Genomic DNA, 27518 nt, shown 5'->3' on the forward strand with positions numbered 1-27518 from the left:
AACTGGGACTACAGGCGCCCACCACCACGCCCAGCTAATTTTTTGTGTTTTAGTAGAGACGGGGTTTCACTGTGTTAGCCAGGATGGTCTCAATCTCCTGACCTCGTGATCTGCCTGCCTCAACCTCCCAAAGTGCTGGGACTACAGGCGTGAGCCACTGCGCCCGGCCCAGTAATTTGTTTTGCTGTTAAATTAGAAAATGTCACTTGGCTACTACTATGAAGTAGATTTATCTGGGAGATGATTCCAGATCCATTTGGACTTTATAAAGGTATGATTACGATTTAAACCTTATGCTTTCTTAATTCATGTAGTTTTCCACGAGGGCACGATTGGTTCATCTTTGTAGATTCTCAAACGTTAGCATCAGAAGTTTATGTCACTCAAGATTCAGAGATGAAGAGATCAGAAATCCAACAAGAAGGAGAAAAGGGAATCAGAAATCCAACAAGAAGGAGAAAAGGGAATCAGAAATCCAACAAGAAGGGGAAAAGGGAATCTATATTGCCTCAAGTAACTGAGACATTTAGGAGTGGAACTGGCTTTATGGGGGCTGGATCTAAAAGTGCCATTAGGACTCCATCTTCTCTTTCCTCCTCTCAGCTGGCTTCATTCTCAGGCAGGCTTTCCCCTGGTGGAAGTGACAGGGCATCTAGAACCCCCAGACCCACAACCTATCCACAAAAAGAGGTGGAAAGAAAGGACTTCTCAACAGTTCCAACCACAAGCCCATGAATTGTCTCCCATTGGCTGGCTTGGATCACATGCCATTGGGAGGTCTGAGGCTCTGATTGGTCAGACACGAGTCACATGTTCACCTCTGGAGCAGGGAGGGGTCAACACCGCCGAAACTAGTGGGCTGATGGTGGCTGAAGGTTGTTTCTCAGAAGAAAAGGGTGGAAATGGGTCTCTAACAGACAAAAAGCAGCAGATTCCACTGTAGAATTAAAACCCCCTTTCCCTTCATACCCTCCCCGCCCAAAAGGCAACCTAACTCGCTTCACAGTAAACCAAAATATACTTGCTAATAACCTTTTCGAATTTGAAAGTAAATAAGCCATTTAGATAATACAAAAACCTTGTGTTAACTCCAAAGTTCTGTTTATATTTTTAAAAAGTTCTTGTTTTCTTATTTAGTCTCTCTTATTTAGAATCAGTTTTCCTGATTTCTAATCAAGTGGGTCTTTTTTTTTCTTTTTTAACATTAACACTGAGGATTCCACAGAAATTGCATTTTATAAACCAAATTAAGTGCATCAGTGTTGTGCTGTGTTTGGGTTTCCTAACATCCCTTACATGTGGCATTGTCCCATGTTCCCATTTTTACTCAGTTGGAGACACACTAGTCTGGTGTTTGAGCCTGGAATGAGGAAAGGGGAGTGGGAGGAAGATAAGTGGTATCCCATTCTCTCCCACTGCCTGATTCTGGCAAGCCAGTAAGCCCAGCCGTCTCCCCACACACATACTCTTGGTCTGGCTCTGAATGCCCCACATTCTCCAGTCCAGAATGTCATGCATCTGCATCATGTCTGTTGCACAAGAGAGCAACCACAGCCTCAAGCCCTGGAGGAGAAGCCTTTGACTCTCCTTGGTCACTCCCAGCAGATTCATCTTCTTTTTTTTTTTTTTTTTTTTTTTTTAGGCAGAGTCTCGCTCTTGTCGCCCAGGCTGGAGTGCAATGGCGTGATCTCGGCTCACAGCAACCTCTGCCTCCCGGGTTCAAGCGATTCTCCTGCCTCAGCCTCCCAAGTAGCTGGAATTACAGGCGCATGCCACCACGCCCAGCTAATTTTTGTATTTGTAGTAGAGACAGGGTTTCACCATGTTGGCCAGGCTGGTCTCAAACTCCTGACCCTAGGTGATGCACCCATCTTGGCTCCCCAAAGTGCTGGGATTACAGGCATGAGCCACTGCGCCCGGCCCCAGATTCATCTTCTAAAATGAAGGGTAGCAGTTTTCCAGACCCATATTGGAGGTGGCAGTGACCTCCAGAGTCCATGCTTGGAAAATGCTGAGGAAGATGTCAACAATCTGCCTTGTGGTTTAAGACGGGGTGGCGTGGGGTGCCTGGAAAGCCTGTGGTTTAGGTAGTTCCTCAGCAAGGAGCACTGCTCTGTGCCCCACCATCCTCAAGGCCAGTTCCACCTCTGGACGACTCAGTTACATGAGTTGATAAAGTCTCTAACTTCAATAAACTGGAGTTAGACTTCAGATGATTATACCTGTAAGAGTCCTGACTGATAACGGATACACAAGAGTTCCCCTAATATGAAAATACAGTAAACAACTATCATCTAGAGTCATTTTTATTTCATTTTTTTCTTTTGCATTTTTTTTTCAGTACAGACTTGCCTTCACAGGAAAGATCATTTTTATATAAGTGGATTCAGCTGCCCCCACTCACAACCCTCGCCCTCTGAACCATTTGTTTTTATTTAAAAAAATTTGAGTAATATTTTCACAATTCAAAACTCAAAACAGTATGAAAAGTTATACTGTGAAAAGCCTTTTTGCTTTTCCCTACCTGCATTTACTCAATTCACTCTCTCCTTGCAGATATCCACTTTATTTATTTATTTATTTTTAACGACAGAGCCTTGCTCTGTCGCCCAGGCTGAAGTGGAGTAGCATGATCTCAGCTCACTGCAACCTATGCCTCCTGGGTTCAAGCAGTTCTCCCTGCCTCAGCTTCCCAAGTAGCTGGTATTACAGGTGCCCACCACCCCACCCAGCTAACTTTTGTATTTTAGTTGAGACAGGGTTTCACCATGTTGGTCAACTCCTGACCTCAAGTGATCCGCCTGCCTTGGCCTCCCAAAGTGCTGAGATTACAGGTGTGAGCCACTGTGCTCAGCCTAGGTATCCACTTTTTATCAGATATTTATGAAAATACAAGCCAAAACAAATATTTTAACGTTTTCCTTTTCATTTTCACCCCAAATATAGTATACTGTAAGAACAGTTTTGAGCCTTACTTTTTTGACATAGCAATGTATCTTGGAGATGTTTCCTTTATCAATACATAGAGATCTCCCTCATTTTTAAGGTTAATTTGCTTTGTTTTATACCTTACAGTATTCCATTGTATGGCTGTGCCATCATTTATTTAGCAAGTTCCCTATCTGATGAGCAATTATGTGGTTTCCAAATTTTTGCAATTACAAGTAGATGACCTTGTACATACATCATATCACACATGTGCAAGGAAATCTCTAGGACAAATTCCAGTGAGTGGGATGTTGGAAACTTCATCTGTTATTTTGCAAATGTTATCTTGCCTTTAGAACTTTTTTACTTGAATATTTTTGTTGGGAACCTCTTTTTCTTTTTCTTTTTTGTTTCTTTTTTTTTTTTTTAAAAGGCTGGTCAAGTGCAGCAGTGGGAGTGGAGAAGGAAGAAAAAAATCTGTAACTGGGCTGGGCATGGTGGCTCATGCCTGTGATTCCAACACTTTGGGAGGCTGAGGCGGGTAGATCACTTGAGTCTAGGAGTTCAAGACCAGCCTAAGTAACATAGCAAGACCCCATCTCTACAAAAAAATTTAAAAAATTAGCCAAGAATGGTGGTGCAAGCTGTGGTCTCAGCTACTCAGGAGGCAAGCGGGGAGGATCGCTTGAGCCTGGAGAGGCAGAGGTTGCAGTGAGCAGAGATCGTGCCACTGCACTCCAATCTAGGCTATAGAACGAGACTTTGTCTCAAAGAAAACTAAACTAAAATAAATAAATCTGTAACTGGTTGTGATCAATTAGTTGTAAACACCACTGCACTCGGACAAGCCAGGAATCTTTCTGATTACACACATTTTCTTCTAACCTGAGGATGCTGAATATAAGTTCATGTTTCCTTGGTGACTCAGTCATCCATGACTGTAGATCAGGTGCGAATGTGGATTTTGCAGTAGATGGTGTGGGACAGAGGCCTGCCAACTTGGTCACGGGTCTTCTACAAACACCTCTTCTGTTCCCTCTTTTATGTAACCACCTACTGCAGGGAATGCAAGGCTGTGTGCTCCTCTTTCTGCTGACAGCAGAACTCACCTATCTTCTGCCTCCTACCCCAACCCGGACATGTCTTCTTTTTATGGGCAAGAGTGTCTCCAGTTCACTTGGGTTTTTCATTATGATCTTGCAAACTTTTGCAATTAGTTGCAAAAGTTTTGTCAATGCCTCTTCCAGTTTGTACTCACTTCCTTTTTGCTATCTCTCTGAAGTCCTGTTACTTGTCTTACACTTCTTCCCTATCTTTTGAGAGGATTGTATTTTTGTTGTTGTTGTTGTTTGTTTGTTTTAAATTTTGAGATGGAGTCTTGCTCTGTCACCAGGCTAAAGTGCAGTGGTGCGAGCTTGGCTCACTGCAACTTCCACCTCTCGAGTTCAGGTGATTCTCCTGCCTGAGCCTCCCGAGTAGCTGGGACGATAGGCGTGTGCCACCACGCCCAGCTAAGCTTTATATTTTTAGTAGAGACGGGGTTTCACCATGTTGGCTAGGATGGTCTTGATCTCTTGACCTCATGGTCCGCCCACTTCGGCCTCCCAAAGTGCTAGGATTACAGGCGTGAGCGACCGTGCCCAGCTGGAGACAATTGTATTTTTATAGACATCAACAATCAAGCACAATATTCTCTCCTCTCTGGCAAAGTGATCCAGGACAGAACACCAGGGGCAACCCACAGACCTTTTGATCCTCCCTGACCTTGTAGCTTGGTGGTTACTGCAGAATGACTCAATGAGTGGGGGACACCAGCAATTCAGTAGTCAGAGAGAGAGAGAGAGAGAGAGAGAGAGAGAGAGAAAGAGAGACGAAAGAAACTTTACCTTTGAGAAACTTAATAATTGACTTGGAAATAATCAGCTTTATGTTTGCCTAAATGTATCCTTTATGTCATTTGGAAAAAGAAAATATTATTTGGAATTACCTATGGGGAGGCATCATAATTTTTTCAGTACCAGGTATTCAGGGACTTTCACCTAAAAACTAAGGATATTTCTTCATCTGCTTACATGATCACTTACGTTCTGTTAATACTGATTATTTCTTATATCACAGACACTGTGAGGAGGGCGTTTCCTCATAGTTAACCCTATTTTATTAATGAGGAAATTAAGATGTAGCGAGGTTGTCACCAGATACCAAATGATGGGGCTAGAACCAAACCCAGGACTGTGACTCCTATGGTCAACCTTTGCCATGCTGACAGTGTGATTCCCAGTCACTGCCTTAGGAGTATGAATTAATTTGTCAGCTTTTCTAGGGTTATATAATATAAGGCCTTGAGAAATGAAACCCTTAAGCTGGCAAGTTTAGAAAAATGGGTGAAATGTTTGGATTGCCACTTCAAAAGGGCAGGTCCTGGTTGAAGTCTGGGCATCTAAGAATTGTGGGGGTGGGAGCAGGTGATAGGAATCAGGAGTAGAAACCCTAAGAGAGGGTTTGTATGATACACCTGGTCTTTGGTGGGAATGGGGATCAGTTCTTGTATGAGTCAGTTCTCACGCTGCTAATAAAGACGTACCAGAGACTGGGTAATTTATAAAGAAAAGAGCTTTAATTGGCTTACAGTTTCACATGGCTAGGGAGGCCTCAGGAAACTTATATTCACGGCGAAAGGGGAAGCAAACACATCCTTCTTCACATGGTGGCAGGAGAGAGAATGAGAGCCGAGCAAAGAGGGGGATGCCCCTTATAAAACCCCCACATCTCGTGTGAACTCAGTATCACAAGAACAGTATGGGGGAAACCGCCCTCATGATTCAATTATCTCCACCTGGTCCCCCCTTGACACGTGGGGATTATTACAATTCAAGATGAGATTTTAGGTGGGGACATAGCCAAGCCATATCAGTTCTCCTGCAACCACCACAGCCCGAGGAGGAGCACTGAAGAGGCCAAGGATTCCACTGCGCAGTGAGACAGGGTGCAGCAGGCTTTCAGCACGATTCAGGCTCTGGTGGCTGTGAGGTGTGGGTTCTTATGACTCTCAACTCCTGGTGTCTTTTGCTTCTGGATGGTGCGGTAAGAGGGACTGGGGGTTGTCGTCCGTCTGTCTGGACTTCCCAAAGGAGAAGTCATGGTGAGACCCAGGGAAAGGACCATCTAGGCTATCACAGGGCTGGGTAAAAGAAGTCCTCAGTGCTCACTTTTTAAAAAAGTTATTTTAATTTATTACTATTATTTTTGAACACTCTTGGTGACCATTATTATTAATTTACTGTGGTAAAATATAACATAAATTTTATCATCTTGGTGATTTTTTTTTTTTTGAGACAGATCTCACTCTGCCACCCAGACTGGAGTGCAATGGTGTGATCTTGGCTCACTGCAGCCTCAACCTCTGGGCTCAAGTGATCCTCCCACCTCAGCCTCCCAAGTAGCTGGGACTACAGGTGTGCACCACCATGCTTGGCTAAGTTTTGTATTTTTTGTAGCGATAGGGTCTCACTATGTTGCCTAGGCTGGCCTCAAACTCCTGGACTCAAGAGATCCTTTTGTCTGGGCCTCCCAAAGTGTTAGGATTATAGGCGTGAGCCACCACGCACGCCTGGCCGTCATAGCCATTTTTAAGTGTGCAGTTCAGTGGTTTTGAATACATTCATAATGTTGTGCAACCATCACCACCATCCATCTCCAGAACCCTTTTCATCTTGTAAAACTGAAACTCTGTGCCCATTGAACAATAACTCCTGATTCCCTCTTGCCCCAGCCCCTGGCAACCATTATTCTACTTTCTGGCTCTATGATTTTGACTATTCTAGATACCTCATATAAGTGGAATCATACAGCATTTCTCTTTTTGTGACTGGCTTATTTCATTTAGTGTAATGTCTCAGCACCATCCATGTTGTAGCATGTGTTGGAATTTTTTCCATATTAAGGCTTAGTAAGATTCCATTGTACATTTATACCCACTTTGTTTACCAATCATCTGTTGATGGACACTTCAGTTGCTTCCACATTGTGAATAATGCTGCTACAAACATGTGTGTACAAATATTTCTTTGAGACCCTGCTTTAAATTCTTCTGGGTATATACCAAGAAGTGGGATTGCTGGATCATATGGAAATTCTATTTTTAATTTTTTGGGGAACCACCATACTGTTTTCCATAGCAGCTGTACCATTTTACAGTCCCACCAACAGTGCACAAGGATTCTAATTTCTTCACATCCTCGCCAACATTTGTTTTTTCCTATTTATTTATTTATTTGAAATTTGAGGGTCTTGGTATGTTACCCACGCTGGCCTCCAATTCCTTGGCTCAAGAGATGCTCATGCCTCAGCCTCTAAAGTAGCTGGGATTACAGTCACAAACCACAGCACCTGACATATTTTCCATTTTTTTGGTTAGTAGCCTTCCTAATGGGTGTGAGGTGGTATCTCATAGTATTTTGGTTTGCATTTCCCTAAGAATTAATGATGTTGGTCATTTTTTCATGTGCTTATTGGTCACCTATATATCTCCTTTGGAGAAACATCTGTTCAGTTCGTTTTTGAATTGGGTTGTTTTCCTCAGTCCTCAGTCTTGTCACATGTATGGATGTGATATCAGATCAGCAGCATGTAAGTTAGTCTTCTTGGAGCTGAAGCAGCAGCAGGAAGCGGTGAGGACTCTGGCTCCTGGGTTCCAGCTCTCTTGCTCTCCCTTGCTCATCAGGCTAATATCAGCATGAGTGACAGGAAAGCCTGGAAGACTAACTTCACCTTCTTTAACAATCCTTTTACTCAGGGTCAGCCCAGAGTAGCAGGTTCTGGGTACCACCTAAGACATCTGATTTAAGGTGAAGAGTGATGTATTTAGAATTGGCCAGTGCTTTGACAGCTGCAAACATAACCTTTAACACGCATATTAAAATGAATACTGAGCTTAGTTCAGTCTTTCATTTCCTTTTAATACTTGAAAAGCTACAGTTTTGTTTTAAAGTTCTCTTAAAAGGCTCTAGCAGGTGAATTTATTCTTCCGCTTGATTGCATTTGGACCCTTAAATAACAGCCACCTTGAAACTGAAACCGGGAAAACCCCAGGTCTCTGGCCAGAAGAAGCAAAGGTATGTTCTGAGATTTATTAAATAATTACCTACTTGTTGAAATGTTGTAGGCGGGAGAAAAAAGCTGAGATGTTGGCAAATATGAGTAGAGATTAGGAAGGATCTTGAGTCATGAGGCTTTTAAATGTGGTGGAACATTTTGGTGTTACTGACCTTTGACTCAGGACAGTTGAACCAAGCGATGTGGTCTTCAGACTCAACCTGGCCGTGGCTTGGTATATCTTTATATTGACTGTCTCAATGACTGCAGTCAACTGTGATCCAGTTGTTTGGAGCATTCACAGCAATGACTTGAAGGGAAGAGAATAAGGAGTGAGAAACAAAACTCGGAATTCGTTGGCCTTTGTGACAGCCCGTCTGCAGTTGGTCTGAATAGCACATAGGGAAGGTTTCCTAATGTAGTACATTGCTCTGAAACTAATTTGATTCAGAGCGCCAGGGAGGGAGGATGTTTTCACTTGGTGATACCTTCCATCAGTGTTCCAAACTTCAGCCATCTGTGCTTCTTTTGAAATTTCTTGTCATGCTGTGTACGAAAATTTACTTAATACTTTGCAATGGCTCCTTAACTTAAATATTTTTATTTTAAAGAGAAACTTCTCCTACTGCTTTATCTCCTGGATTGCCTAGGTTGGTCAATGATGTTACCATCTGTTGGGTCACCCAGGGCAGAAACATGAGCATTATCCTAGACATCTCACTTTGCTCAAAGCCCACACCCCATGTTCTATTAACATTGTCTCCTGGCCGGGTGCGGTGGCTCACGCTTGTAATCCCAGCACTTTTGGAGGCCCACTCCGGTGGATCATTTGAGGTCCGGAGTTCAAGACCAGCCTGGCCAACATAGCGAAACCCTGTCTCTATTAAAAATACAAAAATTAGCCGGCGTGGTGGCACACGCCTCTAATCCCAACTACTCGGGAGGCTGAGGCAGGAAAATCACTTGAATCCTGGAGGCGGAGGTTGCAGTGAGCCGAGATTGCACGACTGCACTCCAGCCTGGGCGACAGAGTGAGGGAGACTCCGTCTCAAAGAAAAAAAAGAAAAGGCTCCTATGTACAGTATGAATAGATAATTATCATCCAAATTAGGGCATTTGGGGGAGCAAATGGGACACTACTAATAATCATACCCAGGGTAAACTGTCTGAAGCAAATGGGGATGTATGGTCAACCCGTCCATATGGTCTTGAATCCTCTTCCCATTACATTCTCCCTGCTATTACTGCCTTAGTTCAGGCCTTCAAAATTATTTGCTTAGACTAGTGTAGTAGCTTGCTACGGTTTCCTTGACTTCAATCTTGGTCCTTTCCAACGTATCTTACACACTGCACATAAACATTTGATCTATCACCCTTTTCAGACCTTTCAGTATCTGCCCATAATGTCATGATACATTTCAAATTCCTTAGTGTGGCTTATGAGGTTCCTCACAGATCTGGTTCCTTCTAGCCTTCCAGGCTGTTTGCTCGTTTATCTATTGCTCTGTTCACATTTATTGTCACTGTGGGTCTACAATGTTAGGCTCCAGGAATATAATAATAAGATGAGTTTTTGCCCTCAAGATATTTATAGCGGAGTAGAGAAACAACCAAGGGGATGCTGTAGCAATATGTGACATGGCAAAGCACCGCAACCTATGGCTTCACTATTCAGGGTGTTGTCCAGGGACCAGCAGCATGACCATCACTTGGGAGCTCTGTAGAAATGCAGAATCTAAGTCCTAGGGCAGTAGCTCAAATCTGTAATCTCAGCTTTGGGAGGCTGAGGTGGGAGTATCACTTCAGGCCAAGAAATTGAGGACTGCCTGGGCAACACACCAAGACCCCATCTCTCAAAAAAAAAAAAAAATTAGCTGGTGTGGTGGCACACATCTGTAGTCCTAGTTACTTGAGAGTTAAGGCAGCAGAATGGATGGCTTGAGCCCAGGAGTTTGAGGCTTCAGTGAGCTATGATTGCACCACTGTGCTCCAGCCTGGGCAACAAAGTGAGACGCTGTGTCTGAAGAAAGAAAGAAATGCAGAATCTTAGTGCCCCGAGCCAGACTCAGTAAATGCGAATCTGCATTTTAACAAGATCCCTAGGTGATTGGAATGAATGTCAGCTTTTGAAGTCCTGGTCTATGGGACCACACTAGTTGAAGCACTTGATTCAGATCCCCAGGAGAGGTCATGCCTGGCAAGAGACTTAGAGAAGATGGAGTTTGCTAAATGAAGGCGAGGAGGGAAGAGGCACATGTCCTGGACAAATTGGCATGTGCTTTGGCACACAGGCAAAAGAGGATGTGCTGTTTGGGGGAAGTTACAAGTTGTTCCATATTTTGGGAACAAATTGCTGATGGTGGCCTCACTTAGCTCAGACATGCCATCAATTCAAGAAAAAAGTTTGATCAAATTTGATACCTCCATCTCATATTTGAGCCAATCCTGAAAGATAGTGATTAAGAATGAGTACTTTGATTCATAAAGAAAAAGCAGAATAGAAGTTACTAGGGGCTGGGGACAGGGGGAGATGGGGAATTATTGCTTAATGGACAAGAGTTCCTGTTTGGGATGGTGGAAAATTCCTGGAAATGGATAGTTGTACAACATTGTGAATACCATGAAATTGTAAATACTTTAAAATGATTAAAGTGGTACATTTTATGTTATGTATATTTTATCATAATTTTTTTAAAGAATAAGTACTTTGGAGTCAAGACCTAATTTTCAAGACCTACCATTTCCTTTCTGTCACGCCTCAGTCAAGTCAGATAACATCTTGGTGTCTCAGTATCCTTATCTGTAAAGTGGGAATAATGCTAGCACCTGCCTTGTAGGCTTGTCACGAGGATTCCTTGAAGCAATGCCTGTAAAGCACCTGGGAACTTGTTGGTGATCCTTATGCCTGCGCATTGAAGCTTGAAATGCCCAGCCTTAGCACTTTGCCTGGCACAGCCAGAGCTGTGCATGGCAGATGCTGTTATAGCCCTTCCACCTCCTTCTCGACTGCATACCCTCAACTGTCTTCTCCCTGTACAGCAGCAGTTTTCAACTCTGGCTGCGCATGAGAATCACCTGGAGAGTTTTTTTTGAAACCCTGTTGCCTGGAGCAATTAAATCAGAATTTCAGGAAGTCAGATGGAAGCGTTATTATTTCAGGTGATTTCAGTGTGCAGCCAAGGCTGAGAAACACGGTTCTGCTGTAGCGGTTTGCTAACTTTACTATGCATCAGAATCACCTGGAGGGTTTGTTAAAACACAGTTTCTGGGACCTGCCCCAGAGTTTTCCATTTAGTGGATACAAAACAACTCACCTGCTTTATTCCACCATCTACGTGGCTGCTCTTTGCTTTTGTTTGCCATCTATATCGTTTTACCCTCTTCCTAATAACCTCTTCCAGACCCATTACTGAAATCTTTGTTGAAAAGATTTGCCAATAGGCATCTTCATGCCAATGGTGTCTATATTCTCAAACCTGTTCCGGCTTTAGATGCAGTTGACTATGTCTCAAAATTCTCCTCCTTTGAATTCAGAGATGCCACTCTTGGAGTTTTCCTCATTTCTCTTTCCTTCTCCCTCCTCTGCTTGGAACTCGGGACTCCCATGACCATTCTTTAGGTCCCTATTTTATCCCTTAAAAAGAGCACAGTCTTAAGTGTGAGAAAGATGTGGGTTTATGTCTTGTACTTGGGCAATTCAATCAAACTCTGAGCCTCATTTTTCTCACTGGTAAGTCATGGGTGATGATAATAGCACCCCTATAAATAATACATCCCTGACACATAACACTCAACTGTAGCTATTACACTGTTTCACCTTTAAAAACATTGCAAAATCTTGACCTCAGAGAGAATTCCAGGGGTGGTGGGACTAGCCCAAGGGATGCAAAGGGGTGAGCTGGGAATACAGAAAACACAGCATGGAGGAATGAAGCCAGGATTTACCAAAAGCAAGGAGATGGTCCCAGGAATTTTCCAGGAGACCTAGGCAGACAGGGAAGTGACTGATGGGATCTGATAATAGGAACTGACCAAGAGACTCCCTATGACGGCATTAAAACGTGGGCCTGACGAACACAGGGAGGGTGTTATTAACGGCACTAGGATGGGCTATGGAATGGCCCCAGAGGAAACCCACAAGGGGATTTCAACCCCATCAGTGTGGAACTCAGTCACTTTGGCAGGAAACAAAGTGAGAAGGAACCTGTTACAGTTTGCACCATCTATTATAGTCGATGCAAAACATGACTGTGGGGTGTTACACAGAGCTCTCATTACAAGATAAGGTCTCTGCGTGCCATTTCCCGTCGATGATGTTATTCAGCAGGATGGCTCACATGTTGAAACTTGAAACTCCTTGGGTGAAAAAAAAAAATCCCTCTGCAGGCTATACCAGATGTTGCTTGTTGTAGCTCCTCAGGCCCAAAAAGATCAGTTAATCCTTGAAGGAAATTATTTTGAACTTGCATCAAACTCAGAGGCTTTGATCCAACAGGCCATGGCAATGGAAAACAAGGCTATCAGAAGAGCTGTGGGTGGTAGTCCTGTCTCTGAGAAAGGAACAGGGCCACTGGCTGACGGCTGCATTCCAGAACGCCTCCAGATGCAGAGGGCCTCACTTAGTGTGATGTTGTGAAAATACTGCACTTTAAACACATGTAGTCATAAACAAAGCTTCCTCACCCTTTAAAGACCTCACAGAAGTATCACTCCAAGACGCTTCTCCTCTCCTGAATGCTCCAGGCCTTGCTGACCTCAGTTACCTTGAAGTTTCTCTTACCCTCATCACCCATGGCACACGGTTTAACACTTATTATTCTCCAAATACATAGTCTCCTTTCTCCAGTTATATGGTGAGTTCCTAGACATCCTAAACCCATAATATTTGATATTCCTCTGTCTCTCTGAATGCCTAGCATTCTAAGAGGAACATAATTTAAAAAGCGTCATGTTCCCCTTTGCATCCCTGAAATCTAGCACAGCACCTGGCATGTAGCAGACACTCAATAAGCAAATAGGTGCTTATTAAATGAGTGGAATTGTTGATTGATAGCTAAGTTGAGTTGGCATGAAAAGGTAGATAAGGGAAGTTTTAGCAGGCATCTCATATTGTTTACCAAGCACCTCCCTCCTCTCCTTCCAGAAGTTTCCCTTACCCAATCCCATCTTTGTAGCTGCCACAGGAGTTGATGCAACTTGCTTCAGCGAGTTATTTTTTGAGACGTTTTGACTTGGAACCAGAGACAATGTTAAGATAGTGTCTTTCTAGGGACCAGATCTATGTGGATGTACTGGTAAATTTAGGTGCCATTGGCGCCCTTGTTTTTCACTGCACAGAGAAGGCTCATCTCTAGCTGGAGTGAAGAATGAAGCTAATGAAGAGATTAAGTGGAACTACAGAAACAAGAAGAATCAAACAGAACCTTGCTAGTGTTCATGGCCGTCACATTATCTCTTAATACCCTTCCCACTCCTTTTGCCTAAATGAATTTGAATTAGGTCTCTGTCACTTGTAACCACACAAGTCCTAACTACTATAGAAGACTGTCTACTATTATTGCATGGTAGATAATAAAAAAGACGGGATGAATAAAATCTCATGATACCAAGTGATGAAGTCTTGCAAACAGGAATTTTTCAAAACTTCTCATGCTCATTTGTGGCTTTAATAAGCACCTTTTCACCACCCCTCCCAGAGCTGGTGTAGTACCAGATATAGAGGAAGCACACAGCATACCTGATGCTACAGTTTCTGGTAGCTTGGGTCTTCGCTTTTCATTTTCAACAACTTTTTTCCTTGTGTGCATTTGTTGAGACGTTCAGATGCCTGGGGCTGCAATACCATCTGTGCATAATGAAAAACATTCATAAAGATTTTCTAAAGTACACAAAGGGTGATGGGCTTTCTGAACAGCAGCCATGGACTTACACCAAAATATAGTCTCCATGAGCAAAGGCAGTGGGAAAGAGCCTTTGCACAGTTCCATGGTAGAGAAGATGGTTATAAAGACTGAGTGGTGTTCACATTTTCTGAACCTCAAACTCAGGCACATAGCATATGAGGGAATTTATGGAAACAATGGGACAGCTTGTCTGATGTTGGGAAAGCAGCTTGGCATCGCCGGTTACCATATTTATAGAGCTAATCTTTAGCATCAAGACCTACTCTAGACAGGCTAATTTACTTACTGCCACCCAAGTGGCCCATGTGGGTTTTATCCTTGGCATATGCCACAAGTTCTGAGTGTCAAATATCTCTTCCTCCCTTTATCTGTTTTCCATTCACGTCCTACCCGTTCTCCAGGTCCAACTTTCTTACCTCCTCCAGAAACCACTGTTCTGTCTAATCTGCCACACCTGGCATTTCATTCTTCATTCTAAGAATGGCAAATACATGTCATATAAGCACGTACCCACTCTCCACACATCCGTGACAGACATCACTAATTGATGGTGGTGCTTTTTCCTTGTGTAGCTGGCAAAACCCTCAGAATTCTTCCCAACACAGCACTGGAGGCAGCCACTAAAGGCTGATTGGAGTTCTGTGAAGCCTAGTTGCTGTCTCTGATCTATCTATTTCCTTATATCGCATTTAAAGTTTCTGAGCGTGCTTGTCTTCTTTCTCCAGCTGAGCTAAGTCCCTGAGGGCAGGGACCATGCCTCAATAATCCTAACAATAACAATCCTAACAACAGTAACAGCAGTGGCAAATATTCATCGAGTGCTTATATGTGCTGGCACTGTGCTGGCCATTTAACATGTATTATCTAATGGAATCCTCAACAATTCCTCTGGAGGGGGTATTATTACCCCCACTTTATAGATGGGGAGTCTGGGTCTTAGAAGATGATAAGCAACTTGTCCAATTATACACAGTCAGGATGTAGCAGAACCAGAACTTGACCCCCAAATATTTTCTTTTATCCAAAGTAGTGCATTATCTTGACCTCCTCTGTATCTGTGCGTAGTAGGTGCTTAATGCAAATTCGTTGAATAGGAGCTTTTTAGAAAGCAATGAAGTTCTTCACAAGAGACAGAAAGAAATTGAATTGAAAATACCGGAAGCAAATTCTCTTCCCCAAGAAGTTAGAGCATTCTTGAAAAAAGGTTTACTAAACTTTTCCAACATCCTTGGCTAAAGGCAACACCATTCCCCATTCCACAAGTAAACACGCTTTATGGATACAGAAATACTAAAGGCCAACTCCAATGAATGGGAGGGATCCTGGTGAGCAAGTGGCCTGGGAGCCTCCTGACAGGGGCCTTGCAGTGTCTAATACCACCCAGTCACTGGCACCTCCCTGGACCTCAGTTTCCAGACTTGTAGAACGATTCATTTGGACTTGATTAGCACTTCCCAAGCGTGTTCCCTGGAATATTGGCCCTGCAAGAAATTCATATAAAAAGCGGTTCTGTTGTCAAAAGCACGATTGGGAAATTGCCTTTCCCTTGGGAGAGACACAGTCCATATTAAATGCTCTGAGAAGGCCAGCAGGAAAGAAGCTCCTTATTTAATGTTACTTAATTCTTATTTAACCCAGCATTTCCTAACCCTCTTTGGTTTCACATAATAACAGCAAATATCTCTCATAACTAATCCCATACTTGGTAAAACAAAACAAAACAGAACAGAACAAAACACACAATTGGCTGAATAGATTCTAAGGACCTTCCCTCACATTCTGTAAGTTTATGAAATAATAATATAAGTTGACTATAAACTTCCCCTCAGTGAATTAAAGGTGGAGTCACAATTTTGGATTTTTGAGATGCATCCAAAAGGTTTAAAGGGTTTTAAGATAAGGAACCAAAAGTTTAGTAGTTCATGCTGCCTGGTTATTTTCGCAATATGAACGACAGGGGGCACTAGGGGACTGTAGTAATGGCCACCCCTCCACAAACTCAGCAAGAAAGGGCAAACCAAAGTTGTGGCAAACGGAGGGAGGGATTTCAGCAATTCCTTTTCTAGCTGAATGGAAAGCTACTGAGAGCAATTTGGGTTTCTCTCTGGCTTTCTGTTGGAGGAATACAATGAGATAGAATCAGGATAGGTTAACATCTTTCTTTTGCTCATTCCCTTTATAGATAGAAAATCACATAAAGCAACTCTTTTCAACAACTGCTTGTCAATGGTTTGTTTCCACCTTGGGGCAACTACATTCCACTGTGGAAGTTCTTATTGAAGAAACATAGCGCCTATGAGTTGAGAAATGAGTGGTTCTTTCCTTCACCAGCTTTCTCATTTTAAAGGGGGAATAAATTGCACATGTGAGGAAAAGAACAAACTTCTTTAGGACATAAGTTCTTTGTAATTTAAATTTTTTCTCTAGACTTTGGGCTCAAGACGTATACAATAAGACTCTTTTTAATGATGTGGCAGGCTATAAAAGGATTGGAGGCAATTTGAGAGAGAAGAGGAGAGGAGGGAAGGGGAGGGGAGGTGAAGGGAGGGGAGAGGAGGGAAGGGAAAGGGAGGGGAAGGGAGGGGAGGGGAGAGGAGGGGAGAGGAGGTTATTACCAGCGAATACTGCCCCTACACAGAGCCTCCCTCGTATGTGGATATATCACATAGCTTTTTCTCACTTATCATGTCTTTATTGTTCTCTTGTGAAGTAGAACAAGACAGACAGGCCTCCCTATCCAAGCCAAACACAAGAGACTTACAGAGCCAAACACAAGAGACTTAAGGTAATTGTCAGCAGCAAATGCTCAGGTTGGTTATTTTTTTCTCTGTATCTTCCCTTATTACCCGCTAACACAGCCCCTACGCAGAGCCTCCCACGTAGGAGAAGACTTTACATATACTTTTAAAATGTTTTCCTCAAGAGAAAGAGAAAACAAGATCCAGGAATATAGCCCACAGAAACCAGCAAAGGACAGAGGAATCACTCTCCACCCATAGCAATCACCAGCTCAGAGAAACTCTGAGTTTGGAGAGTCTTTTGCATTCACCTAATTTCATCCTTGCATTATGTACAGGAGAGGACCAGGGAGTCGTGCAGAGAGGTACCAACCTGGCCAGTCCGGGAGCTTCTAGACAATTGTTCCCCAAAGCAATGCCCTTCCCACTGCCCTGTGCTGGACCCCAGTCTCAAGCCCTTAAGAGACTTCAGGTGCTTATCTCTGCAGGCAGCAAAGAGCAGGAGCAATAACCACATCCCATCCTAATTCTACACATTGCAGGGTGCGACTTGTTTTTGACAATCCCATTCTTGTCCCACTGAGAACAATGGAGAAAATAGCATGTGAGGGGATATTGCTAGACCAGCAAACAAAATGCAATTTGTCTGTCTGATTTGTGATCCATTTCTACTATTCACCTCTCAAAGAAATGCTGGGAAGAGCTTGGAAGCTAGCAATTAAGCAGTTTAAACTCTTTGGAAAGTTTCTAGTGCCTTAGAATTCCAGGAAGTGCTGAATCATAGAGTCGCAGAATAGGAAAAGATTTGTAAGACAAGAATAAAATGAATATTTATTGAACACCTCCCATATTATTGGATATATTTTGTCTCAACCTCACAGTCACTCTCAGAGGCGGGTGTACTGTGATCTCCTGTTAGAGGAGGAAACTGAGGGTCAGAGTGGTTAATTGGAACTGGTAAACTAGGATTTGAACTTAGGTCTATTTGGACTGAAGAAACAACTACTCAGAAGTATTATGCTATTACTTTCTTTGTTCTCACTTCCTCTTTCTTACTGGAGGATGCTCAGTTCATAACCTCTATCTGTGAAAGATACTTTCCCCCCTACTATCTTCAGATTATCTTCTTACAGATAGAAACATTCTACAACCACATTTGTATCTGCCTTTCACAACCATTATAGTAAACAAGTTCTTCCTAGCATCTAACTTAAATCCCCCCAATGCACTGAGAGCCACCAGCCCTGCCCTCAGGGAACATGCAACATGGCTAGAACATTCCAGTTAGCAGCAGCTTCCCAGTCTTGGTTCCAAACTGCTTCTGTTAAAAGAATCGCCAATTCAAAACACATGCACTGTCATGAACCCTCGCCCCAATCCAGATGCTCCACTCCTTGGGCCCCTTTAAGGGTGAACATGAATATCACTCAGGCTCAGGCCCTGTTATCCAGATGCCATCAAGAGGGATCAAGGCTTTCCTTCTATCTCCATTTCCGAGCTAAGCCTAGATTGGACCTCCTTTTTCAAAGTACATTCTAGGACTACCATTTTATGTGATCAAATAAAGGGCCTATTTATATCTGAGCTGTGTCAGGGATGAAAAAACAAAATTCTTCCACTGGGAATTTGGGCACCTTCTATATTCTATGACTCTTTTTTTGTTTTTTGAAACAGAGTCCTGCTTTGTCACCCAGCTTGGAGTGCAGTGGTGTGATCTCAGCTCACTGCAACCTCCGCCTCCCAGGTTCAAATGATTCTCATGCTTCAGCCGCCCAAGTAGCTTGGATTACAGGAATGTGCCAACACACCCAGCTAATTGTTTTGTATTTTTAGTAGAGATGGGGTTTCACCATGTTGGCCAGGCTGGTCTTGAACTCCTGGCCTCAAGTGATCCACCTGTCTCAGCCTCCCAATAAGATTACAGGTATGAGCCACACTGCCCAGCCCACCTTCTGTGTTTCTTTACTAACAGAAAAATGTAGCCCTTTGCAAAAGTGCATGCATGCAGCATGATAGAGAATATCTTTCAGTCTTGCTTCTTTAGGGGTATATCTTTATTCTTTATGTATTTAATAGCTGATTTCAATAATAGCTCAGGTTCAATGAGTGTGTACTATGTGCTGGGCTTTCCATGTTTTAAGCTTTACATATTTTAGCTCATTCTTAGCAATTCCAGGAAGTAGATGCTGTCTTTAGCATTTTGATTTTTTTTTTTTTTTTGGGGGGGAAGCAGGGTCTCACTCTGTCTTCCAGGCTGGAGTGCAGTGGCGCAATCTTGGCTCATTGCAACCTCCATCTCCCAGGTTCAAGCTGCTCACCTCAGCCTCCCAAGTACCTGGGACTGTAGGTGTGTGCCACCATGCCTGCCTAATTTTTGTGCTTTTTTGGTAGAGATGGGGTTTCACCATGTTGGCCAGGCTGGAGCATTTTGATTTTACAATTGAGGCAAAGAAGGGAAGCAAATTACATAAGGCTGCCAGGTAATAAGTGACTGAACCTGGCCAATCTAATTCCAGAATACATGCTCCTGAGCACTCTATTAGTTAGTATTCATTTTGGCTGTGATAGCAGAACCCAAAACAACAGTGGTTTAAATTAAATGGAAGTTTATTTCTCTTAGGTAGAAGTCCAGAGGTTAGTCCAAACTAGATAGTCCAAAACTAGACTAGAAGCTCAACTCCACACAGTGCTCAGCGCTCCAGGCTCCTTCTCTATTCCAGTACTCCTAATGTGTAGTTTCATCCCCAACATCCAAAATAGATGCTAGAACTTCAGCCATCTCATCAGTATTCCAAGCAGCAGGATGAAAGAAGAGACAGGATAGAAAAGGGATGAAACACATGCCAGTTGTTTACTATGGACTGTTCCTGGATGCAGCCATGTGACATTTCTGCGTACATCCCACTGATCATAGTAGCAAGAGGGCTGGGGGTAGTTGTTATTCTAGGTGGCTTTGTGACTGGTTATAAAGTAGAGGATTTTATTACTGGAAGAAGGAGAGGAGTAATCAGAGGCTAGATGGGTATATGGAGGGGTAGAGGGAGATGTAGCTGGAGAAGGGGGCAGGGCCTGGGTGATGAGAACTTACCAAGACCCTACATTTCCCCACTCTAATCTTTGGGTTCATTTTCCATTCCAGCAGGTACCAAGGGAAGGCAGGGCCATCCCTTGAAAACCATCAGTTTTGACTGCTGACTGACCCCCTGAAGCTCTGTAATCAGCACTCCTAGAACACAACTCAGGTGTCCACCTTGGTGGTAAACTTTAGGCAGGTTCCAGCCCGGGACCATCAGTTCATTGGGTTCAAATGGAGGTTGGTGGCTTCTGATTGGTGTCTCCAGAAAGCCCCAAAAGGGAAGGTGGTGTGGGGGAGAAGGACACTGTGATGGGCCACAGCCTCAGAGTGGCTTTTGCCTCTGAACCTCCAGAGCGAGCCTGGATACCAGCCACGAGAGAGTAACTTCATGGTTTCCAAAGCTCCTTTGCATATGCTATTTCCGTTGAAACATGCAAGATTGTGATAGGGCTTGCTCTGCTGCCTGTTTTGCCAGTGAGGAAAAAGGAGTCAGAATCCTCCTGTAATTTTCAGTAGGATGAGGTGAGGTCTCAGAATCTGTCTTTTCACAGGGATGCCAGGGGATTCTTATGTTTAAAAAACTTTGGGAAACACCAAGCTCAGGGTGGCAAGTGATATAGGAGGGCCACATCTTAGGGGGCAGATAAATCACAAGACTGTAGACTCTGTGATGAATAAATGCCCTAATTTATTTTTGTTCTGTTTTGTTTTGTTTTGAGACATAGTCTCACACTGTCGCCCAGGCTGGAGTGCAATGGCGTGATCTCGGCTCACTGCAACCTCTGCCTCCTGGGTTCGAACAATTCTCCTGTCTCAGCCTCCCGAGTAGCTGGGATTACAGGCACCCACCACCATGCCCAGCTAATTTTTATATTTTTTAGTAGAGACGGAGTTTCACCGTGTTGGCCAGGCTGGTCTCGAACTCCTGACTTCGTGATCTGCCCGCCTCGGCCTCCCAAACTGCTGGGATTACAAGTGTGAGCCACCATGCCCAGCCAAAGTGCTCTAATTTATACCCAGTCACAAAGCCATCTAGAATAACAACTAACCCAGCCCTCTTGCTACTATGATCAGTGGGATGTAAGCAGAAATGCCACATGGCTGCATCCAGGAAGAGTCCACAGTAAACAACAGGGACGTGTTTCATCCCTTTTCTATCCTGTCCCTTTGAGTTATACCTGTCGTCGTCACTGCTCTGTCTCTGTGCCTGGCACACGGTAGATACTCAATACATATTTGTTGAAAGGATGAATAAAGACAAGCTTAGATATTCAGACTTTTAGATCCTACTTCCTCTAGTGCCCTGGAAGAATCCTAGAAGGAGCTCACATTTTATTATGCTTGCCACCCACAAGATGAGAGATAAGTACTACTAAAACTCATTTTACAGATGTTAAACACTGGGGTTAAATGACTTGCCCAGGGTCACACAAACCCTAAGTGGTAGAACCAGGATTTAAACTCATGTTCTTCAACATGAGGCTCTTTTGTTTCTTTAATATGGAGCAACTATTTATTCCATTGCAATAGATTTACCATAGCTCAAATCATTCCCTGGGAAACAGAAAGTCTATTCTATAGCTTTTTCATATAACAAGTAACCTAATACACAGATGTGAGCCCTGTCACTTGACACCGCCCATGTTATAGAAAAGTTCCACTCTGCTTCACAGACTATTTGCTCACATTGAGGTGCCAAACTAGATTGGCGGAGAGGAGCGTATATTGACCTTGAATGTTTACTTTACTCGTGAGCACACACATCTGTTTTTGTTTATGGGGATGGCGGCAATCAGAGCGAGCTCTCCTCAGCAGACATTCTTGACAGTGGATTTCTCTCCCAGTCTGAGAAGTTTTATTATCTCTGAGGCTGGCAAGCAGGCTGTCAGTTTAGACCATGCCCTTTTGAACCCAGAGGCTTCTGGGCTCTTCTGTTCTTTCCAAAGAGGCATTATTACTTCAGGGCTGAACTGAATCTTAAGGAGATGTGAGATTTTGTGGTGGAGTAACTACATCCATGGGACCTCACATAGACCTGGAAGAGTGAAACAGTTTTAAAAGCCCCTCTCTTATCCATTGACAAATTCAAAGTACAAGAGCTGAGCCCTTATCTGTTCTACTTTCTTAGGGGCCCTCATTCCTCTGCCCTCTTTTGCATCCATTGCCCCAGCTCTTGCACGTGTGGCAGAGGGGAGGTTGCCCACATGGGGAATAGTTTCTGTTTCCTTCCTTTGTTGACATACCTTTAGGGAAGGCATAATGCACACAGATTGCACTGGCACGTGTTGTCTCGTAACGTGTTTGGTATTAGTAGCCTTCAGGTGGTTTCTGGCTAGTTCTTCCTCTGTCTTAGATGCAGACTGGCCCCTGCACTGTCTAACACAGAGGCAGGTTTGGATAGTTGGTGGTGGGTTTCATGAGGACTTGGCTTTTTCACTCAGCTACTTTCCTTGAAAGAAGAGTTAAAAGCAGCACTTTATGTTCCTTGGGTACAAGCAACTATGACTGGGTTTTTGCATCTGTCCCGTCACCCCAAGTGATGAGACCAGTAGCCAATTCATTGGCTGGCAGAAGGTACATCCTGTGGCACTTTATGGAAGTGAAGCTTTTTCAAAGAGCAGGATATGAAAAATTAGTGGCTGTGGGAGGCGTGAATACAGAGGGCCTTGGTAGTAAGTGTGTCCATGAAGTGCTGTTCAGTCTGACTTTGTATTTATAGTCTAGCTCGATAAAAATGATGTGATTTTTTTTCTTGGTTACAAAGGAAATAGGATGGCTCATAGGTCAATAATTCCATATCTGATTTCTTAGACCTGTGACATTTATATCACACTTCCAACAGTTAAAACTTTTGTCTTCTGAAATATCTGCTCATTCCACTGGGAAAAGCATTTTGGAATACACATAACCTTCTGTGACCCCAGCCATTTGTTTCCCTTAACCTCCCCACACCCTGCATGCCATACTTACTTATTTAATTTTTTTTTTTCTTTGAGCCAGAGTTTCACTCTTGTTGCCCAGGCTGGAGTACAACGGTATGATCTCGGCTCACTGCAACCTCCACCTCCTGGGTTCAAGCGACTGTCCTGCCTCTCAGCCTCCCAAGTAGCCAAGATTACAGGCACCCACCACCATGCCCGGCTATTTATTTATTTTTGTCTTTTTAGTAGACACGGGGTTTCACCATGTTGGCCAGGCTGGTCTCAAACTCCTGACCTCAGGTGATCCACCCGCCTTGGCCTCCCAAAGTGCTGGGATTACAGGCGTGAGCCACAGGACCAAGCCTATTTGTTTAATTTTACAACCAGCAACAAGCCTAGCATGCCACACTTAAGTGTTCCCAAATTATAACTCTTCCAAGTAATGGGAACTAGAGGTTTCTTCCTGTGGTGCTGACAGAGGTGACAGTGGGTAAGCAACAGGTGGTTAAAGGTTTGAGCAGGAAGGGGCCCTGTACCCACTCCAGTGTCTTTGAGGTAGATATAAGGCATGTGGAAGTGTGAGAACCGGACACTGCCTTCAGTGCTGTGGGAACCCAGGTGAAGTTTCCCCTTTATAAAGGTTTCCCTATGCCTCCCTTAGAGGGATGAGGCAGCAGAACAGAGCTCCCTGCCTTTACACAGCCATGCAGGGTCCAGGATCCCCACCATCTAAGAGAGACAAAGAAAACTGGGAAAGAGATCTGTTATTGAGCTTCCTGCCAATTTTGTCCTGTGGGACACTCAAACTGGATTTAATTTGATATAGCAAAATAAAGAAATACTCACCATACACTCTATGAGTGTTGTGTAAAAATTCTTAACTGTTAACAATATATAAAAAATCAATCTCAATTTGCAAAGATATTAATATTTAAATCAGAAAATTTTCTCCATTAGATTAACACATATATGCCTGGGTACAGTGGCTCATGCCTGTAATCCCAGCACTTTGGGAGGCCGAGGCAGGCCGATCATTTAAGGTCAGGAGTTCGAGATCAGCCTGGCCAACATGGCGAAATCCTGTCTCTACTAAAAATACAAAAATTAGATGGAGGTTGCAGAGAGCTGAGATCACGTCACTGCACTCCAGCCCCAGCAACAGAGTGAGACTTCATCTCAAAAAAAAAAAAAAAAAGATTAGCATATATATATATATATGTATATAATATTTCAGTCTCAGGGGCAACAAAGATATTTTTAAAAGCTCACAGCCAATGATGGTGAGTGAGGGTATGGAGAAATGGTCATGCTTACACACTTTCATTAGATACATAAATTGGTACAATCCTTCTGGCACATAATTTGATAAATAATAACAGCCTTAAATTTCGACCTAGTAATTCTTTTTCCACCAGTCTATTATTTAGTGGAAGTTGTTATTATTATGAAATAATCAGAAACTTGGATAAAAATTTATAAACAAAGCTGTTTATGGGAGCATTATTTATAGTTCTAATAAATGTGATGTTAAAAGTATGATTTGAATAATGAAAAATGGTTAAATAAATGATGGCACATCCATAAAATTTAATATTGAGGTAGACATTAAGGTCCTTCAAAACTATTATGGCTTCCTCCCAGATTAAGTTAGAAATAAACACATGTATAAGCCAGCTCTTGCCGCATAACAAACCACCCCAAAATTCAGTGGCTTAAGACGCTGTCAAAATTCATGGACTGGCTGGATGAATCTTTTTGTCTGAGCTGGGTCAGCTGGAGCTGGTTGCATGTATGGGACAGCTGGGATGGCTCATCCTCTCTCTCCATGTGGTCTTTCATCCCCTAGGTCAATCTTAGGCTATTCTAAAAGCATGAAGAGAGAAAAGCCCCAATGCACAAGCATGTGTCAAGCTTCTGCGCATGTTACATTTGCTAATGTCCCATTAGCCAAAGTAAGTCACATGGCCAAGCCCAGAGTCAACAGGTGGAGAAATAGACTCAATCTCTTGATTGGAGGATCCGCAAAATATTGTAGCCATTATACACACACACACACACACACACACACACACACACACAGATATTGGCTGGGCTGACGCCTGTAATCCCAGCACTTGGCAGATCACTTGAGGCCAGGAGTTTGAGAGCAGCCTGGCCAACATGGTGAAACCCTGTCTCTACTAAAAATACAAAAATTAGCTGGGTGTGTGTGCATGCCTGTGATCCCAGCTACTTGGGAGGCTGAGGCATGAGAATTATTTTAACCTGGGAAGTGAAGGTTGCAGTGAGCCAAGATTGCACCACTGCACTCTAGCCTGGGTGACAGAGAAAGACTCTGTATCAAAAAAAAAAAAAAAAGAAAAGAAAAAATTAAAATTAAATATATATATTTATTTCACACCATGTAACTTGCTTTGGCTAATAAAATATGTATACTTTTCTATATTCTCCTTTCCTCTTGCTCGATGATCAGATACATTTGAAATAGCAGCTGCTCAGTCGGGCTCTGTTTCAAAGTGATCAAAATGCTGTCCTGCACCAGACATGAGGCTTGAATCAGAAACAAACCTTTGCTCTATTAAGTCACATAGAGAATTTTTGTTATTGCTATGTAACCTACTTTGTCTAAAGTAATACAAAAATTATGCAGGGACTGAAATGATGTTTTTAGAAAATAATTATGTGAGAAAGAATTCAATAATAAAACTCTTTGTAAATGAGCAGCCTATGAAGCAGATGCATACTTGTATATGTTATATAATCCCAAATTTGCATTTGTATTTGCAAACACATACACACATATATACTGAAAGGAAATATATCAAAATTTTAACAGTGGGTTACAGGTAATTATTACTTTTTTCTTCTCCGTATTTTCCGAATTTTTGATAATGAGTTTGTATTATCATGGGTAAATGATATATATATTTTTTCAATTTCTCCCTAGCCCGTCCCTATAAGAGTATTACTCAGCTGAGCGTGGTGGCTTACGCCTGTAATCCCAGCAGTTTGGAAGGCCAAGGCAGGTAGATCACTTGAGGTCAGGAGTTCGAGACCAGCCTGGCCAACATGGTAAAACCCCATCTCTACTAAAAGTACAAAAATTAGCCAGGCATGATGGTGCATGCCCGTAATCCCAGCTACTCAAGAGGCTGAGACAGGAGAATTGCTTGAACCCGGGAGGCAGCAATTGCACTGAGTTGAGATTGCGCCACTGCACTCCAGCCTGGGTGACAGAGTGAGACTCTGTCTCAAGAAAAAAAAAAAAAGAGTATTACTCATCCCTGTCCATCAGCAGGTGGTTTACTATCCTTCTTGTGGGGGAATTTTATGTCTCCATCTCACTGGACTTGGGCTTGGCCATGTGACACACTTTGGCCAATGAAATGTGAGTAAATATGGTGTCTGCTATGTTGGGTGTTTAAGATGCATTGTGAGTTTTGGCCAGTTTTCTTGCTCTTTCCCAGGTACGTCCCATGAAGGAGTTACTCTCTTAGCCTGGTTCCTGGAATGAGACAGAAATACAGAGAGCGAGAAAAAAATGTTTGTTCTGAGTTGTTGAGATTTGGAGGGGTTTTGTTAACACAGCTAACCTCACTAAGAAAATGTATTTTTTACTTTAAAAAACACACCTAAGAATATGACCATCAGTGACTCATAAGCCACCAAATTCTGAGTCTGTAAAGGACACTGCTTCCTTCTTTATCCCACACCATTTTCTCTCTCTCTCCCTTTCAACTTCAAGGTGGTATACTACAAAATCAGGTTGTCCTGAAATAAACCAGTTCACAGATACAAGGTCTACTCTCGTCCTCTTGTAAAGTAGTAGGTCACATTCCCGTTTTCTGGAGATGTACCAGGAGCTGTCACTTCTTTGGACCTCAGGACAGGTTGAAAAAAAAAAAAAGGAGCTCATCTCTTTTTCTACTGAATATTACAGAGCAGGGGTGTCCAATCTTTTGTCTTCCCTGGGTCACATTGGAAGAAGAAGAATTGGTGGTCTTGGGCCACCAATTTTTTTATGTGTAGTCTTGGGCCACACATAAAATATACTAACACTAACGATAGCTGATGAGCTAAAAAAAAAAAATCTCATAATGTTTTAAGAAAGTTTACAAATTTGTGTTGGGCCGCATTCAAAGCCATCCTGGGCCGCATGCAGCCCGTGGGCCGCGGGTTGGACAGGCTTATTCTAGAGAATATTTTAACACTGGCAGGGAGTATGGCATCATTCAGAAGTCATTAACCAGCATAGAACCCTTATTCTGAATTAAAGTGGACTTGTTTCTTTCAAAACCTCGCCAGGGATTTCTTAAAATGTACAGAAGATTGATCATTTATACACAAAATGCTCATTTATTCAAAGAAAATGAAACTTCTTATCTTTCTACAAATTACCTAATCCTCCTATAAGCTCCACCCTGCTGAGTAACAAGGAAACTTAGATTTAAGTATTTCAGTGTCCCCTCTGTCTTCTGCTCCAAGTGGCTTGTTAGGGTTTGCTGATTGTGTCGCTGTGATGGTGGGTGGGTGGAACTCCAATCTTTGTGTTGGTCTCATGCCAGATCTTCACCCGTTTTGAAGAAATGATTTCCCTGTCTACCCTGTCACTCCTCACTCTACCGGCACCTTCTGCAAACATCTGTGGCTACAGTAATACTCTTGGTCTGCTGTCTCTCAGCTCAGCCAGGGTTTGGGGGCCTCCTGGTTAACTTGCATCATCTCAGCTCTCTGAGATTGTGTATTTCTTTAAAGTTGTGGGGATTCCCATTCGATCACCAGCCCAGGTGGTCTGTCCGCAAGCTCCCACTTTGGTAACCCTCTGCTGAGCTTGCCAGCACACCATCTACTTTCTTTA

At 43.0% G+C, this 27518-nt stretch overlaps 1 protein-coding gene across 25 annotated transcripts in view; it reads left to right on the forward strand.

Moving 5' to 3' along the window:
• Positions 1-5529: 5529 nt before the first annotated feature.
• PARPBP (PARP1 binding protein) overlaps positions 5530-27518 on the forward strand; it is a 268079-nt gene continuing 246090 nt past the window's right edge. For 5 of the 25 annotated variants that reach the window (XM_063787054.1, XM_063787046.1, XM_063787058.1 and 2 more), the window contains exon 1: positions 5841-5958. Coding sequence is in view for 9 of the 25 variants with exons in the window: in XM_063787060.1 (XP_063643130.1) it covers positions 6005-6012; positions 7988-8042; positions 16639-16710 (135 nt within the window). In the remaining 16 variants the exon portion in view is untranslated. Of the gene's footprint in view, positions 6013-7594; positions 8043-16638; positions 16711-27518 lie in introns of those variants that run through there. The other 20 variants (XM_063787030.1, XM_063787042.1, XM_063787034.1 and 17 more) reach the window with 13 other exon arrangements.

Source organism: Pan troglodytes, chromosome 10 (assembly GCF_028858775.2).
Source record: "Pan troglodytes isolate AG18354 chromosome 10, NHGRI_mPanTro3-v2.0_pri, whole genome shotgun sequence".
In the NCBI taxonomy this organism is placed as follows: Eukaryota; Metazoa; Chordata; class Mammalia; order Primates; family Hominidae; genus Pan; species Pan troglodytes.